Source organism: Strigops habroptila, chromosome 3, assembly GCF_004027225.2.
Source record: "Strigops habroptila isolate Jane chromosome 3, bStrHab1.2.pri, whole genome shotgun sequence".
In the NCBI taxonomy this organism is placed as follows: Eukaryota; Metazoa; Chordata; class Aves; order Psittaciformes; family Psittacidae; genus Strigops; species Strigops habroptila.
This window is the reverse complement of record NC_044279.2, coordinates 130,528-148,525: the sequence shown is the minus strand read 5'-3', so window position 1 is coordinate 148,525 and position 17,998 is coordinate 130,528. Positions and strand designations below refer to the sequence as shown.

General features: G+C 49.1%; 2 protein-coding genes across 3 annotated transcripts; both read left to right on the top strand.

The window, feature by feature from the left end:
- The first annotated feature begins 55 nt into the window (after positions 1 to 55).
- Positions 56 to 5,066, top strand: NME6 (NME/NM23 nucleoside diphosphate kinase 6). 2 transcript variants are annotated; one of them, XM_030472142.1, is made up of 6 exons: positions 56 to 160; positions 515 to 617; positions 709 to 748; positions 1,179 to 1,339; positions 1,594 to 1,771; positions 3,322 to 5,066. In XM_030472142.1, exons 1-5 carry the CDS (start codon positions 71 to 73, stop codon positions 1,758 to 1,760), a joined length of 561 nt encoding a protein of 186 aa, XP_030328002.1. In that variant the 5' UTR covers positions 56 to 70; the 3' UTR covers positions 1,761 to 1,771; positions 3,322 to 5,066. The 2 variants fall into 2 exon arrangements, with proteins under 2 accessions (XP_030328002.1, XP_030328001.1); XM_030472141.1 differs by having other exon boundaries at positions 1,594 to 5,066.
- A 10,188-nt stretch (positions 5,067 to 15,254) lies between these two features.
- LOC115601756 (olfactory receptor 1F1-like) lies at positions 15,255 to 17,949 on the top strand. Its single transcript, XM_030472138.1, has one exon. The coding sequence runs from the start codon at positions 15,255 to 15,257 to the stop codon at positions 16,200 to 16,202; it is 948 nt and encodes a 315-aa protein (XP_030327998.1). The 3' UTR covers positions 16,203 to 17,949.
- The last annotated feature ends 49 nt before the right edge of the window (positions 17,950 to 17,998 follow it).

The window sequence follows — 17,998 nt, the reverse complement described above, 5'->3', positions numbered from 1 at the left end:
CCCGCCCCGCGGCCCCGCCGCGCATCACCGAGCGCGACGTTCCGCTTATGTCACGGGCGCGCCGCGGGCCATGGCGGTGGCGGGTCGGTGTGGGCGGCCGCTGCAGCTGACTCTGGCTCTGCTGAAGCCGGATGCCGTGGCCCACCCGCTGGTGCTGGAGGTGAGCGCTGGGCGCCCCGCTTCGTCCTTCCCTGCACCGCCCCACATCGTCCCGCTCCGCTTCGTCCCTCCCCGCATCGTCCCGCACTGCCCTGCATCGTCCTTCCCCGCATCATCCCGCACCGCCTCGCTTCGTCCCTCCCAGCATCGTTCCGCACCGCCCCGCTCTGCCCTGCATCGTCCTTCCCCGCATCATCCCGCACCGCCTCGCTTCGTCCCTCCCAGCACCTTTCCGCACCGCCCCGCTTCGTCCCGCTCCGCCCCGCGCCGCCCCGAGACACCGGCCCAGGCTGGGCGGTGCGGGGCGTCCCGGCGGTGGCTGCCGCCCGCCTAGCCGCTGCCCCTCTGCCCGCAGGCCGTGCACGAAACCATCCTCAGCAATCGGTTCCTCATCGTGCGCGCCAAGAAGCTGCGCTGTGGGCGGGAGGAGAGCCGCCGGTTCTACCGGGAGCACGCGGGTAGGCGGCACGAGGCCGGGGCTGCGGGTGGACGAGCGTGTCCGGGGCCGGCGGCGCTGCACGGTGTGACCCACCCGTCTTTCTTTCGCAGGGCGGTTCTTCTACCAGCGGCTGGTGGAGTTCATGGCCAGGTACCTGCCGTGGCCGCAGCCGGGCTCTGAGGGGCGCCAGGAGGGAGCTCCCTTTGCTTAACAGAGGACTCTTGTCCCGCCTGCGGCTGGAGGTGCCACCTTGGTGTGGGACATGTCTCACCCGAGGTGGAAAGCTCTGGCCTCAGGGGTGGAGAAATGTCAGGAGATAACCCTGCTGTGACTATAGTAGGACTTAGTGGGGTGGCAGCCCCAAGGCTTGTGGGTGCCATTACCTAGGAGGAGGCATTCATGCAAATGCTTTGCTCTGAGCCACAGGCTCCGTGTCTAGTGTCATGGTAGGTCTGTGACCCTCCCAAAAGCGTTGGACAAGAATTGCGCTTCCTTCTTTGCACTTGCTGTATCTATAAGAATGAAGCCATGCCCTTTTGTAACCTTATCTACTTTTGCTCTTCCGTGGTCTTTTTCTCAGTGGCCCCATGTGGGCTTACATCTTGGCCCATGAGAATGCTGTCCCGCTCTGGAGATCCCTGATGGGACCCACCAAAGTATTCCGAGCCCGAAACAGCGTCCCAGACTCCATCCGAGGAGCTTATGGCCTCACTGACACCAGGAATACCACTCATGGTTCAGGTAGACCTGTCCTTCTTGGCTGAGTGTTGGGCAAAGACTGGAGCTCAGGAAGGTGTGAGAGCTGGTATTTTGCTTACTTTCCATTCTGGAAGGCACAGTTAATGATTTACTCACTTCTGCAGACTCCACTCCCCCCTGTCCTGGTGTTACTTGAGCCTGGTGCTTTTCTTGTGGCTTCTGCCCTTCCCTTTGGAATGTAGCACGTTTGTAGTGTCACACTGCCATCACTTACCTTCTCCTCTGTTCTCCAACAGATTCACCAGCATCTGCCAGCAGAGAAATTGCCTTTTTCTTCCCAGAGTTCGATGAGCAGCTCTGGTACCAGCAGGAAGAGCCACGTCTGCGCCGAGGGCAGGTGTATTACAATGCAGAGGAGCGTGTCCACTGTGTGTTCAGGGATGAAGAGGCAGAGTTGACCTGAGTTACCCGGGGGTATGGTTTGCTGAGCCGGGAGTACCTGCTAGACACACTGTGTCAGCCTCATAACAAGACATAGAGCCATGGCATGTTTTAAGGAGTATGGGGGAGAGAAAGACCTAAAGCACATTATGTTGTGCTACCTGGAGTTAGGTTGTTCATGCAGCATCCAGGTGCTGGGGCAATTTAGGTAAAACTTCTCAAGTAGCAGTTCTCCAACTGGATGTAGAGATCTAGCCATGGAGTTCACTGGTCTCTCATGTTTATTTGGACATAAGCGGTACAGGTGAGTCCAGCAACAGGGTAGATGAAAGGGGGTTGCTAGTTCCAGTTAGGATATGGTTTGTTTTGCTGATAGTAGTCCTCAGAGTCTTAATATTTGCTCTGTTCCCAGAGGCCCATAAGGAGAAAAGAGAGGCAAAAGAATACAAAAAAAGGCAGCAATAAGCAGGGTAGTATGAACTCTCCTGCCCTTGTTTTCCTGGATCCAAGCTGAGAAACAAGGTTGTCTTCAGTTTGTATCATAAGTCTGATCTTGAGCATCTGGTGGAACGCACGGTTAGAAGCCGTTCTCAAGAGGAAAGCAGCATATCCCATTGGGTTGGTTTGGTTTGGGCTGACAAGTCTGCAGCACAAGTTCTAGGGGAAGCTGCAGAAAGGTGTGGAGTACTCCGGTGCCTGTGAAGGATCTTTTGTTTGTGCTTTTTAGATTGCCTGGGGCATGAGATCAGCAGTTCTGATGAGACTTGATAGTGGCTATTAGAGCTGTGGATTTCTTGAATCCATAATAAAAGGCCAGAGAAGCTGATTTGAATGCTGGTACACAGGGGCTGTAGAATTTCTGCCAGGAAATTTCTTTACAAGAAGCCTTGTAACAAATTGCCTAATGGCAACTCAGGGGCTTCATTGCCTATACCCTTACTGGGCATTGAAGTACTGAGTTCCATGTCATTTGTAAATTATATGGACAAAGTCCTTTAATTATGCAATAATTGATATAGTTGTCATATGCTGATATGCGTGTGAGGACTTGGTTTTGAGGTACAAAGCAAGGTTCTGATATGCTTATTTATGTTTCCCTGTTTGATGCATTTTGAGCTCTGTTACTGTACAAGTTTTTTATCCATTTAAACTCTCCCCAAATAGCCTCTTACAATGATGATATTTTTAATTAAGGTGCCATGTTGTACTGAGTGAATTTTTTTGGGATAATTTCAAATGCACTGTATTGGTGAAGGTACCTTTGTACTGTGTTTGGGACAAGAAGTTTGTTAGCTTGACTCCTTCTGAAGTTTTGTGTGACTAGCACTGAGAATACTGATCCCTATAGCTCTTGACTGGGTTGTTGATTGAATCCCAAATTCATTAGTGCATCATTGTGGTACAGATCAAAGGCAAGTTGCTGTGACTAGTTTAAGACAACTATGTGAAATGTTGGGCATTTGATTAAAAAATGTGTAATTGTAGGAGATGCTTCTGTAGAGTTTCCTTGACCAAATACATCAACATGTTTGTTCCTTCCTTACCATTATACGAGATTAAATGCAGTCATTGTTTTGTTCCAGGTACAGATCAAAAGGATCTGCGGAATATTTCTGCATTTTTGCATTGCTGTTTTATTTTCACCAGCAATATCCAAAGGTGGATCTGCTCATGATCGAGTTTTGTGTCTATACAGCTCTGAAATCTTGCTGTCCATAATGCTACTGTTGATTGATATTTTATTGATTCCCTGAGTGTCTGCCAGTTATGTGGGGGTTTTCATGTAATTAGTAACCCTTACAATTTTATTTTCATCTTTCTTCTTTATTTATATTGTGCTTTCTTTTTTGGCTATTCATTTGGGGTGCCATTAAATGACAATTCCTGGCTTACACTTCTTGTTTTAAATGTGTTAATTTTCCTAGTCATTCGCCATTATTACATTTGGGGAAGCTGACCCTTTTAAAATTTCAAGTACAAACAACACTGGTTTAGTGGTGCAGTGTTTTCGCAGAGTGATTATCAGGTGACAGTCACCATTCCTTAGGTAGCTGCCAGTTGTTATGTCCGTATTAACATTTCCTTGGTTCACTAGGACTGCACCTGAGAAGTGGTTGTCAGAACTGTGCAGTCCCATTGCCCTACACAGAGTGTTTGTTTTGTAAATCTAAAGATGTTCTGTGAAGTCTGTCAGGAGATTTAATGTAAGGAAGAAGTTCTTCCCTGTGAGGGTGCTGAGGCGCTGGTACAGGGTGCCCAGAGAAGCTGTGGCTGCCCCATCCCTGGCAGTGTTCAAGGCCAGGTTGGACACAGGGGCTTGGAGCAACCTGCTCTAGTGGAAGGTGTCCCTGCCCATGGCAGGGGTTGGAATTGGATGAGCTTTAAGGTCCCTTCCAACCCAAACCAGTCTGGGATTCTATGATAATACTGAAATATTTGGTGTTAGATGGAGGAGATGATAGTGTCAAAAAATATTTTTAATATCAAAGGAAGCCTTTGGATTTCAGCAGATGCTCTGCTTTGAGGCCTCTTAGGAAAGTCTTTCTTTTATTAATTTTTCCCCTCTCTGTAAGTGCTGAAGAAATGTTTCACTTCTTTAGTGTGTCGTAGCACTGTACCAGCTACTAGAAAGAAAATAACTGTTACAGCTGAAACCAGGACATAATGACACTTCACATCTGTTCTGTGTACCTCCTTGTGCCTCCCAGTCCTGTGCTGTACCTTTGATTTTGTAACTTCCAATGGCTTTAATTTAAAACAATTTCTTGTACCCTTTCTCACTTTTCTTCCTGCCCCTTCCCTGTCCCTAATCTGCGTTTACAGAACGAGTTGAAACCTCTGATTATTCTTAAGAAATCCTGGTAATGCCCAGCATAGGCTATTTCTTCTCTTTCATAAAGATTTTCATTTTCTTTATTTGAGCTCCAAACATTATGTTGTGAAATAATAAAGGCAAGTTATCCAAATGCTGGTTTAGCTTAAATATGTAATATCTGATGCTGCAACAATCTCATGTACAGTCGACATTTGTATTTTGGTTGTTGTCCTCTTCTTACTAATGCTTAAATGCTTTCTGCCTGTTTGCACAGAAGCCTGGTACCTGAGTATTAGACTGAAGGCTGCTGAACCAGAGTTTCTGCTTTCTAAAGGAAGTGCTCCTGTATTTCACAGAAACAATACCTATCTGACATGGCTGCAGTATACATATATAGTGTAGATACACTGCCTCAGAGTAGAGAAGGAATTTGGGCAAGAAGGCACAATCATTATGACAAATGGCTGTGGAACTTCAGCTTTGTATTTAAGCAATAAATACGTTTTCCATGAAGTTTACTGTCATTCAGGTTAAATTATTTACCTTTTTCTCATTTTAATACTCAAGAGCTTTGTGTGTTTCTTTGCCTAGAGTATGAACATTTCAAAGATGGGGAGTCTGTCTAGAACAAAGACATTCTTTCCACATGTCTCATTCCGCTGCTTATGATATGATGATGCAATTGATTACAGCAGATGTGAACAGCTTCAAAGTTACTCCTGCCTCAAACTTTTAATAGGCCACTCTGAGCCTTGTTTACAAGTCTCACAAAAACCTGCAAGGGGAGGAAGTGAAGTGCTCTGGGCTCTTAGTAATTGGCACTGAAGCTCAGGTGGCATTTTCTCTGTAGAGAGAAGCCTATGGGGAACGGGTACCAAGCAGACAAACTGGAAACAAGGAAACTTCTCTCTCAAACTTCAGCCTTCTATTTAAAGCACCTTGTTTAAAGTGCACTAATTGGCCTCTGGGGCAGACTGGATGCCCAAGCCTGGGCAAGGCCTGGGCGAGAAGCCTTGGAGAGCTGGCTCCGTTCAGTGGGAGGATGGAGCTGGCCATAGAGAGCGGGAGGAGCAGAGCTTGGCAGCAGGGCCACAGCTGACCAGGAAGTACAAGGTTACAATCATTAGGCAAATGTGCTGCTCAGTGGTGACAGGACTTTCCCTGTTGCTTTCTGAGCACAAGTTGGCCTGAGGCTGGTGCCAAGACCCCCCTTTCCCTCTTCTGGGACTCTGTAGGTGTTAGACCTGCCCCCAAACCCCACAAACTACCACAGGCTAACAAATCACTTTACATTGCATGATCGTAGTGCTTGCGTTTGTGCATGCTGTTAGCCCATGACAAACACAAGCCCATGACAAACACAAACTTTGGCTAGTTTTAGAGTTTGGATCATGTAGGTGCCACCCTCATTACCCTTTTTCTAAAATATGAACACAAATCATCAGTTAATGAAAGGTTGAGACAATGATTTCCTTCAGTTGGAAAATCTCCTTGTCAAGTGTTAGGGGGGAAAATAGTCAGACCGTAATGCATTACCACTCACACGAGATGCAGTGTGAGGCTTTTGTCCTGTCTTGTGTAGGCCAAATTGGAAATGCCAGGTTTTGCTTATTCTTGTTAATGCCTGGTCTGGATAACAGGCAACTCCAGCTGCAAAAAAAAAAAGAAAAAAAAAAAAAAAAAAAACCCAATGGGAACTTTTTATCTGAGGAAATCAAGGGGGGAGAGAAAAGGGGGGGAAGAAATATTGTACTTACAAAACCTGATGAGAATTTCATTCCAGAAATCAGACTTGTGCCATTGGAAAGAAGCCCCTGGTCCAAGCCCTGATTGGAGCAGGACCCATTAGCATGGGTGGCTCAGGGCTGCGGCCAGGTGAGTGCCGAGTATCTCCAAGGTCAGAGATTCCAGTCCTTGGCCTCTCTGGGTTTTGATCTAGTGCCTAAAGGATTTTTCCCTGACATCCAGTGAGAATGGCTCCTGTTACAGCTTGTGCCTGTTGCCTCTTCTTGTCACCATGGCACTGTGAGAAGAGTCTGCGTCCATCATTTCTCCCTGCTCCCATTAGGCAGCTGCAGACCACAGGAAGGTCTCCCTTTTGTCTTCTCCTTTCCAGGCTGAACAAAGCAGTCTCAGCCTCTCCTTGTATGCCCTGTGCTCCAACCCCAAGCCCTCTATGACCTCCACAGGACCTACTCCAGTATGGCAATATCTGGGTGGTACAAGGGACCTGGAATCTCTGGACACTCAACAGCATTGATGTCACAATGTCATGAAACAGGGTGTTTTACTATAACCTCTGTTCAATAAGTCTGAGTGTTACAACTGTGATATTTATAAGAAAATCCTACAGAATGTTGTTGGTGGAGATTTTAAAAAGGGATGTTTAGGAAAAAAAGAAAAAAAGAACACACAAGCCAAACCTACAGTTTGTGCTGAACGTGTCTGAACTACTGCTTGGATGACATCTGCAGAGGACAGTACAGTTTTAGTACCATCAAAACTGCATCAGTGACAGTCAAAATCACTGAGGGAAAAACCAGAGCCCAGGCCCATTGCAGCCAGCTGGGAGAAATGTTGCCATTAACAAACCATTGAGCTCCTGAGCCAGGTATGGCCACAGAAAACAAGGTAAAGGAAGTTGCCCATCCAGGAGAAGTGCATGCAGAAAATGCAGGATGAAAAGTGCATTCAGTTTGCATCTGTCAAAGCAACACCAGTGAAAGCAGTGGTGTAAAACTGGATCATCATGGTTAGAGAGTGGTGTCAACAGGTCATGCTCTACCTGGAGGCCAGTGGCAAGTAGAACATCACAGGTATCTGTGCTGGGACCTGTCCTGTTTGATATTTTCATTAACGATATGAAAGATGACGGAAAGATGTGAGGGTGGAGGGGATCAGTCAACATGCTCAGGGGCAGGGCTGCCATCCAGAGGGACCTGGACAGACTGGAGGAATGAGCCAGAAAGAACCCCATGAGGTTCAGCAAGGACAAATGGCAAGTCCCGTGCCTGGGAAGCAAGAGCCCCTGAAAACACAGTCTGGGGGTGCCTTGCTGAGCAGCAGCTCTGTGGAAAAGGCCCTAGGGGCCCTTGGTGGGCAGCAAACTAGACATGAGTGTGCCCTGGCAGCAGAGGTGACCAACAGCATCCTGAGCTATGTGAACAGCACCAAAGAGAGTAGAATGAGGGAGGTGGTTATGGCCCTCTAGTCAGTACCTCTGAGACCATACCGAAGTGCTGCATCCAGTGCTGGGTTCCCCAAAACAAGGAAACCAGCAGACTCAGAACAGTTCAGTAAAGAGCCACCAAGATGGCCAGGGCTGGAGCACGTGCACTGTAAGCGGAGGCAGAGGCAGCTGGGCTTGCTCAGCCTGCAAAAGGAATGGCTTTGTGGGGACCACATAACAATCTAATACCTATGGCGAAGTATCAAGAAAACAATGCTAGGCTCATCACTGGGGCAGGGAGGGAAGATGAGATGCAGCAGGCAAAATTCAGACAGGAGGTTTCAAGTTCATAGAATCATACAGTATTCTCAGTGGGAAGGTACTCACAAGGATCATTGAGTCCAACTCTAGACTCCATATCGGGCAACCTAAAACTTAAACCAGATATGTGTTGCCCAAATGCTTCCTGAACACTTCCCCCATGACCCCAGGGAAATGGTCATGTCAGGCTTGGAGCCATGACCATTTCCCTGGGTAGCTTGTTCAAGTGCTTGACTGCCCTCTCAGTGAAGAGCTTTTCCCTAATATCCAATCTGAACTTCCCCTTATACAGCTTTAAGCCATTCCCTCACGTTTTATCACTGCACACCAGAGAGAAATCAGCATCACCCTCTCCACCTCGTTCCCCTCATGAGGAAGTTGTAGACAGCAATGAGGTCACCTCAGTCTCCTCTAAGCTGCACAAATCCAGTATCCTCACCTGGTGCTTGTAAGTCATGTCCTCCAGTCCTTTCACCATCTTTGCAATGCACACATTACTGAGGTACAGTTAAGCATAGTAGGACAGTCACTTCTTTTGACCAGTTAGCTGTACTGTGCCTGACGCACCCTGGGATATGGTTGGCCCTTTTGGCCACCAGGACAAATTGTTGACTCATATTGAACTTCTCATAAACAAAAACCCCCGAGTTTTCAGAGTTGGAGGTTCAAGAGGTTTCCTTCCACCTAGAGGTAAGGAAAAACAGTCACTCTGAGGATCATTACATAGTGGAGCAGGGTCTCAGGGAGGCTTTGAGATCTGGATACAGCCCACAGCATCTTTGTCTGACCATGGAGCTGGTTGTGCTTTGGGTAGGGGTTGGATCCAGCAAGCAGATTCGTGCCACCCTGAACACCAGGAATTGCACTGGTTTTCTTGTCTCTGTGTCCAAAGGAAGCATTTGCGCACAAGTGGAAACCATGAACAGTGAGATGGCAGCACTGCTGTAGTGAGCTGCGATACAAGCAATGGTAGGTTTTGCTTGAGAAGGAATCCTTAAGCTGGAAGGATGCATCTCTCCAAACAAGTAGGGAAACTTGACTTGGAGAAGTTCCCGGTTTTACAACAGTGCACGTGGGTTTTGGAAGGTGCAACACTTACCCTTGGAGAAGGTAAGGGCCCTGCACCCAGCTTAGAGTCTGATTTCCCAATGTGCTGAGTGGTTACAGGAGCTGGGCCTGATCCTTGTGGATGCTCACCCAAATTTAGGCATTTGGTTTAAAACAACTCCCCTGACTCTTCACAAATTCATGGAGATTTGATGTCTCACTGCACCCTCAAGGTTAGATTTGATAGGCCTCAATAGACCAGAGGAGGATACAAACATTGCTATTTCTTCTCATAAAGGCTGTCCTGAAGACATTACCGCAGAAAATGGACATGGATCACCAGAACTGAATTCCAAGCTTCTGGCATCTGGCAAGATTTTAGTGTATTTTATTTTAATATTTGTGCCAAGGGTTGGTGGTCTCAGCAAAGCCCTACTCCAAATATCAATGTGGGAGGGTGTTTCTCCAAGTGCTGCCAGCATCTGCCTTCATCTAAAATCCTGGGAGAGCAGCCAGGTTTATTGGAATGCCGTGCCACTGAGTTTTATGAAACAAGTATGAAATATTCATCATTGCCACAAGAGAAAGGTGTAAACTCACAGCAAATGGCTGTGTCACAACGTCCGGTTATCATGGTCCTTCTACCCTGCCAGCCCAGCTTTCCTGAAACAGGCTCTTTGACTTACAGGGCTCATAATTGCTGCTATCATCTTTTACAACTTCCGACATGGGTTTTTCCCCCTACTGAGATAGTAGCTCCTTTGGTGTCTATGCTGGTTTCCACGTGGGGTGTTCCTTCCCCTCAAGTGTTGGTGCCTATGCAGTCCCTACTTTTCAAATTACATTCCTGCTCAGCTCCTCAACTCAGATACAGAGCTGGTTATAGGATCAGCTCCTATTGCCTGATCATCAGGAAACAGAGGATGCAAAAAGACTGCAACACAGCAATGCTGTATTCCTGCTGCAGAATTGCAGAATCATGTCTCAGTCTTGATCTCCTGATTCACTCCCTGTTGCAGTCTTCACATTTCCTGGGTTTCCCACTTCACATTTCCATGGCACTATCTGGTGAACTCCAGCTAAATCCGCTGTTCCTATCAAGAATGGCTCCAGGCTCAGAGCAAGCAGCATTCACCCTGTGTAAGTCCATGTAATCCTGATGCCCAGCGCTTCAAGAACTCACAGGACTCTACTTGGTGCCTTAACCAAGTCCAATCAGAGCTGCTGGCAGATCACAGTCCCACTGTGGCATGTTCTCCTGGTCCCTTATACCACACTCCACCCCAGAGCCTTGCCCAGCCTGGGCTGGGTGGGCACAGTTATCGCAGATGGTGGGAGCACAGATGTCACAATCACCTTAAGGCTGTTGCCTACAGGTCTGTTGTCAATAGCCAGCCCTCCTCATTGCTGCCTCTCTGCTGGCATTGGCCACCATAGGCACCTCATAGCCCTGCAAGGGATAAAACTGGGTCATAAGGAAGGACTTAGGGCACAGGGATTGCAGCTCCCAGCCACCCCAGCCAGACACCCTCCTGCAGCCCTGAGTGCCTGGCATGGGTACCTGCTTGGAGCTGCAGCCCAGGCACCGCAATTGCTGCCACAAGCCTGGAGCAGGAGGCCAAGGCTAGAGAACCCTGGCTGGTCTGTGTGAGAAATGGTCTCTAGATAAAAACATAAGCCCAGGGTAGACACAGCAGTGAAGCAGCTATTTATTAACATTTGTGCAAAAACAGGTGTCCTGGCAAGTAGGCACACACAGCAAAAGCAGAACTATGATTTATATTTCCTATCCCGTTCACAAGTTCCCTCCCTTGTTTCCCCATTGATTGGGTACTCCAAGGTTTACAGCCTATCCGACACGTATAATCTATGTGCCGACTGTCCCACCTCTGGTTACACTTCCCCTTACTTGATTTTGTATGCCCCTTCCTCTTATTTATTTATGTCCTTTTATGGTTCGATTTCATAACTCTCTGGCAGATGTGGCACCCCAACTTACTGTTTAACCAGCCTGCACCTGCTTAGTTTCATAGATGGTACAAAGATAGTATTCTTTTTAACCACAAAGTGTATCTTTCATCCAGACATGATATTGTCTTTAACTACAGAGCATGTCTTTCTAGGTTATGGTATCTCAAACCCTTTGTTTCGTTCATTTAGTAACTTAGCCCCAGCCCCAGTACTGAAAAATCTTAATATTGCAAAGCCTTAATATTGATCTTAAAGCTCTAATATTGTAAAGCCTTAATATTACAAAGCCCCAGCCCCAATTATGCGAAAACAACACTGTTTCTCTCACAGTTTGCATTTTGCACAGCCCAGAGCAGAACAGGAGATCAAGGTGGGTCCTATGCCAGGAGGGCTTTATGCTGTAGGTGCAAGCACCACTTGTGCAGGCTGACTGGGGGGATGCTCCTCTGCTGCTTGCTCCTGCCTCTGAACACAAGCTACCTGTGAAAGCCTCTCCCCAAGGGCCCTCGCAGGGTTAAAAGCCTCTCCTCCGCTCGCAAGCCTTGAGGACACAAAGGCTCTTCCTCATGCAGGTAAGACAACTGGACAGCAGCTGGGCACATTCCTAGTTTTTCCTTCTTTCCAAGCACTGGATGCCATCCACTGCTCTTGGACATGGAGGTAAGGGAGAGCCGGGACGGCGGGACTGCTGTCTGTGGTGGGACAGGACCTCACTCATGGTAGGACCCTCACAGGGGTCCCTATAGGCACGTTACTTGGAGGCAAACCTAGTAGCATCACACAGGGCTCTTGGGTGGTCTGGGCTGTGTCTGTTGGTGATGTCTCAAACAAAGGAATCCAGTCCTTTTCAGAACAAGTTAACCATGTGTAATTGCCAACTCCCTCAGTCCACCCATCACCTGGAACTGGGGCTGGACCATGCCCAAGGTTCAGGACCTTACCTCCCATGGCGATGTGCTCTGGCTATCTGGTCTGCTCACCCGAATGCAAATGGGATGCAGTGGCTCTGTGAGGAAAGCCACATCCTGCAGGAGTGGCTGGCTTCCCCGGGTGGGCATGGAGCACATCTGGCCCACTACAGGAGGAAGGGTGACACAATGCCCCAAAACGCTGGAGCTGCACAGAAGTGCAGCGTGGTGACATAAGGCACCCTGCTTTAGGGACTGCACCAGCACTGAGCTGGATCTCCGACTGGTGCATCGCCATCACACTGGTCAGGGGAACCTTCTCCCAGCGGGAATGACAGAAACCAGCTTCCTTCCCAGCACTGATGGCATCGGACCCCCTCTGCCCCCTGTACAGTGTTTCTGGTCTGGTCGGCACTGAGCAGAGGTGTCACTGCACTGGGAAATACTTGACAAGTGATTAGTTACCATGAGAAACCACCTCAGTGGAAGTGAGAGAGAGGAAAGGAGCTGAAGCAAGATGGAGATTCTTTCAAGGCTCATTCCTATGCAGCCCAGGAGAGAAAGGCAGAGTTTCCCACCATGTCTTCCTCTTTCATTGTGTACAGGATGTCTGAGGTTTAAATCTGGCATTTCTTGTCATGTGGCTGGGTCCACTGTCTGCTACATTGCTCCAGACCATGGTGAAAAACTGGGGTCATTCCTCTGCAGGATTCCTATGGCTGTACTGTAGCCCTGTATCTCCATGCCTAATCCAGCCTGGATTTGCCAGCATGGGGAAAGCACCATTTGCAGCTCTCCAGAACTCACTGTCCCTCCTGCAGTGGAACTAAGAATTCCCTCCTGCTGCAGCAAACACAATGACCCACAGGTCATGGCTGTGTACCCACAGCAGACCAAGGGCTGGTTGGTAGCATGTGATGGACTCACACACTCTTGTTCACCTGCTCTTATTTCCAAGTGTTGAGCCCCAGTTCAGAGCACAAGGTGACAGCCCTTACATGTCCAACCTCCTACTATTAAATCTATTCTCATTTTTATCACTCTGGTTCCTGAGGTGCCCCATTCTTCCTGTGTAGCAGGCAGGTCGCCACCTTCACTGGTGCCAGCTTCACCGTAACTTATCGGCAGACTCCTGCCTCTGGCTTACAGGTCATGAGTAAAAGCATCCAACAAGGTCCTGGACAGATTCTTCCCCTCTCACACCTACACCATGGAGGCACTTGTGCCTTAAAAAAGCCATTGCCTGAGTGCTGTGGCAGTTCACACACACACAGTATCTTGAACTGATACAGATCAACGTGTGCATTTTGCAACTTTGCAGACAGGGACAGCTTGAGACGAGACAATTTCTGCAAATGCTGCTGTTGTCTCTTCCAGCGCTTGCCCCTCTCAGGTTCCTGCTCCTGGCTGCCAGGCTGGGACAAGCAAGTTGGGCTGTTTTTGCATGAAAATGCACACAGCTGGGGGCTGGCCAGAAGCAGCGACGGTCTGAGATTTCCAGCATTTTTGATGAGACAGTCCTTATGTACCTGTGCCATGGATACAAAATCAGTAACAAAAATAACCCCAACACTATTAAAGAACATGCTGATCTCGGGCACCATTGGAGAGCTTGGCAGGCAGTGGTTTCTCAGCCTTGTAGCACCCATATCCAGGATGGAGAGACAAGTTTGGACATCATGAGTCCAAAGCAGAATTCATCTTTTCACTGAAGGTCTTCCTCTCTCCTTTTTTTTTTTTTTTTTTTTTTTTTTTTTTTTTTTAAGTTTAAAACTAGAGAGTGAAAGAGAAATGAATTAGAACTTGGCTCTTCTACTTAGCAAACACTGACACCGACCACAGTGTGCAAGTAGAAGCAAGGAGAGAATACTATTAGAATACAGGGTCCTTAATCAGGAAGAGAAAGACCTGAAAATTATGAATGAGACAGAGCTGACATTTGAGCAATTCCAACAGGAAAAAGGCCCACAATGTTCAGCTGCTCGGACAAGTTATCGCAGTAAGTAGCTGTAAGAAAAAACCTCCCAAAAGAAGCAGCGAATTCTCCACTGCTCAATGGTTTAAAATCATGGCTGATACATAGATACATGCTATGGACAGAGAAATTAAGATCTGCCATGCAGTCACAGTCTGCCCTGGTACTTCCAGTCCTGGTGCTCCCTTATCAACATATATGTGAGCTTAAGCCTCTCTGGATTCTTTCCCTCACCCAGCTGAGAGCAGCCGCTGGTTTCAGGCTGGCTGAGTGCAGTGTGTGCCTGTGCCAAGTGCTGCCTGAGACAGCTCTGCACCCAAGGCAAGGCGACTGAAGATGTTTTTTTACCTCTCTCTGAGCCCCATTTCTTCAGCAGCCTCACAGAGGCTGCTGCACCGTATTTGCTGTATTTGTGCACCAGAACACCCAGCCTCCATCTGCTGGGCTTCCTGGCACTGGCATGAGGGGCTGCAGCAGCCCTGGCCACAGGCACCTAAGAAGCACCACCTTCAGCAGCACTTGTCTGAGCTTTATGAGCAATAACTGCTTCCCCATGCTTCGTCCATCATGTGGACATGGTGGTCATAGCTTCACACAGCAGTAAGCAGAACATTTGCGCCGCGGTGAGAATTGAAATAGGATGATGGAAGGAAGGCTAGTTGAGATCCCCAATAACTTAAATTTGCCTGTGGCTTAACAAACACCATGTCTTAAGTCACTCCCAGTTGGAACTTGTGCTTTTTTAAGTGTTGGTTATTGCAGAGCAAAGCACCCCCCCCAAAAAAAAAAAAAAAAGAGCAGGAGACAAGATAAAGAAAAAAAATCTTTTAACCGGTGCAGGGTGATGCCACATCCCCAACCAGTGGCTTGGGAAGAGCAAGCTTAGTGGCTGTCGCATCTAAGGAATGATGCGTCCATGTCTGGGGGGCAGTGAAGTATGTAGTCACCGTTAAGTGCCACCAGGAGGATAAGAGACATGCTTGGTATACTTATCAAGACCAGGGGACGGGCTGGCAGGAGAACCTGGGAGGTGTGGGTTCATCTAGATGTACACTGTTCTTGGTTTCTTCTGTGTGATTCTCTTGCAGTCAGGTATGCAACACTGAATGGCAGCTCTCTGGACTCTAAAAACGCAGTGTCTGTGAAATCTCAACATTGGAAGCTTTCAACTGCTATGGAGACAGGACCAAAGCCATCCTACCAGTGAAATCCTTGCCTTCTGGGTGGTTGTGCTCCAGTTCGCTGGCTCACAATCACCACCTCCTCCTCATAGTGCTCGTTTCTGCCCAAAGACTGACTCAGCTGGCCCCATGGCAGGTGAGAACCAGACTCAGGTGTCAGAGTTTGTGCTCCTGGGTTTTCCCCATGGCAAGCCCTTCCTCTTTGTTCTTTTCCTGGCTATTTACCTGGCCACACTGCTGGGGAACTCTGCAATCCTCGCCCTCGTGTCCCTGGATCCCCATCTCCACAGCCCCATGTACTTCTTCCTCAGTCACCTGTCCTGCTTGGACATTTGCTACTCCTCAGTGACGATGCCCAAGGTGCTGGCAAATGCCCTGCGCCCGCAGGCAACCATCTCCTACCACGGGTGCCTGGCACAGATGTTCTTCCTGATGGGGTGCGCAGGGTCCGAGTGCGCGCTCCTGGCTGTCATGGCCTACGACCGCTACGCAGCCATATGCCAGCCCCTGCGCTACACACAGGCCATGAGCCGCGGAGCCTGTGCGGCTGCTGCCATGGGCTGCTGGCTCTGGGGGCTGCTGGACTCCACCGTGCACACCTTCCTGGCCTCCAGGCTCTCCTTCTGCGGGGCTGCCCAGCTCCAGCACATCTTCTGTGACGTCCCCCCGCTGCTGAGGGCTGCCTGCAGCAACACCCGCCCCAGCGAAGTGGCGCTCCATGCTGCCAGTGTCTTTGTGGGCCTCAGCCCCTTCCTGTTCGTCGTTGCCTCCTACCTCCGCATCCTGGCCACCATCCTTGGGATGCCCACAGCCATCAGCCGCCACAAGGCCTTCTCCACGTGCTCCGCCCACCTGCTTGTGGTCGCCCTGTACTTTGTGACAGCCAACCTGAACTACAACCGGCCCACCTCTGGCTACTCCCCAGCAGCCGACACACTGGTCTCCGCACTGTACTGCATCGTTACCCCCATGCTGAACCCCGTCATCTACAGCTTCCGCAACCAGGAGGTGCGGGGGGCCCTGCGGAAGGCTGTGTGGGGACGGGGCACACTGGGCTCCCCTGGCAGCAATGCATAAGCAATACCAGGGCTGCCACAGAATGCTGGTGCAGCACCAGTACCCATCTGAGGGAAATCTTTGATTTCAGGGCCCCCTGCCCAGACCGTGGCTGCTTGTGGCACTCTACCATCACTTGTCTGACCCTCAGCACATCATTGATGGCAGAATGGCAAAATCAAGTCAGGAGCAAGGCTACAGTTCCAGGATTATGTCTATATATTGCAAGCGTCGTGTGCTGAGCTCAGCACAGGACCTGTTGCAGCTGCACTGCCTCCAGGGAACGCTGTAAAAGTTAATTTCATGTGGTACCAGACATGTTCTGGCCCTGAACAAGGCCATGAGCTCTGCCTTGGGGCTGCCCAAGGTGCACAGCCAGGTCCTGCATGGGACAAGGAGCACTGTCTTGGACTGCAAAATGTGGCCTCTGCAAAGGGGTTGTTACACCATCCTCCTTCCAGACATGCTTTGGCACGGAGTCTCCTGTCTGCTGGATTTCTCCAGGCTGCCACGAAAGCTCTGTGGCATTTTGCATATTAGCACAACAACCAGCCATTTAAACAGGCCACCCATTTATTCTCCGTGTTTTGGTCAAACAGCAAGTTATCAGCACCCAGCCATGTACATTGCTTAAATCCTCACTAGAAATGCTTGCTTCACTTTACAGCCATAACAGAATCAAACTGCAGTTGTGCAGTTGTGCTTGTGGAATGACAGTGGCTGAGAGCTGGTTGGTGGCATGAGGCAGCTGTGACACTGACTCAGTTTAACCTCTTCCTGCAGGGGCTCTGCAAGGGGCCTAAGCTCAAATGACTGCAGGGTGATGGGGCAATCCCACAGCTGGCCAAACCTGCAGGCAGCTGCACAAGGGCCAGAAGTGTCCAGCACCATGGCAGAAGCCAGGTGCAGGCAGCCACCACTGCAAGGGTCTGTGGGGAGGGAAGCCGGCACAGGCTGCACGAGCAGATGAGCCCCTGTCTGTCACTGCACCACAGAGGGGCACAACATCCATAGCTCAGTTACCAAGAGATACCCAGCCAAATCCAGTCTGTTACCAAAGAAACCTACTGGAGAGTCAAAACCCAGGCCCATGAGGCATACAGCTTGCTGGGAACAGTTTGCCACTTCTCAGTACACAACACACTGATCTTATTCTTCAGGGGAAAAAATGTTCCTGCAGCCCATGTGCTGGGCCGGCAGCTGCTTTCAGCCAAACAGGTTGCAAGCCTCGCAGCCGGCTCTACTTGCTATACACCCGTCTTGATTGTACAAAGTTATTAAAAGACCCCTAGTTCAGAGTCTCACTGGGACACATAAAGAGTCTGCCACAACCAGACCTATTCTGGTGAGCCCCCTGGAAAGGAACATCAGAAAATAATGGGTGAACTGCATGAGGAACAAAATTGGGAAAGTGATTTCAGAGAAATAAAAACCAAAACAACCAACCAAAAAACCCCCCAACGAGCAGGAAATTTACACCAAAATTGGAAGTTTCTAACCTGAATCACAGTGTGTCATGATGGAAAGGCACAGACTGTGATTTTTCCCAGTATCAGACACTGCAGTTTCTCACACGCTGTGCTCCCCAGTGTGTCCCTGATTTATTCCTATTGTGATGGTACTAGCATACCACAAAAGAACAACAGCTCCTACAGTGGCATGTTGAGCATCTAGCCTGGAATATACCAGTTCAAGAGAGGGCTTCAGTTTGCATTGCATTATTACCGAAAACTGTTTTAAACCTTAAAAATTCCCTTCGTCCTGCATCCCACCCGCTCAGCCTTTCCCCGCACCCAGGATGAAGGAGGGCTAGAATC

What these genes read in the sequence shown, in the direction of transcription:
- LOC115601756 (XM_030472138.1), top strand. Translation starts at nt 15,255, where the DNA reads ATGGCAGGTGAGAACCAGACTCAGGTGTCAGAGTTTGTGCTCCTGGGT.
- NME6 (XM_030472142.1), top strand. Translation starts at nt 71, where the DNA reads ATGGCGGTGGCGGGTCGGTGTGGGCGGCCGCTGCAGCTGACTCTGGCT. An exon ending in GTTCTACCGGGAGCACGCGG is followed by an intron (nt 618 to 708) that starts GTAGGCGGCACG and finishes TTTCTTTCGCAG; the next exon opens with GGCGGTTCTTCTACCAGCGG. An exon ending in GAATACCACTCATGGTTCAG is followed by an intron (nt 1,340 to 1,593) that starts GTAGACCTGTCC and finishes GTTCTCCAACAG; the next exon opens with ATTCACCAGCATCTGCCAGC.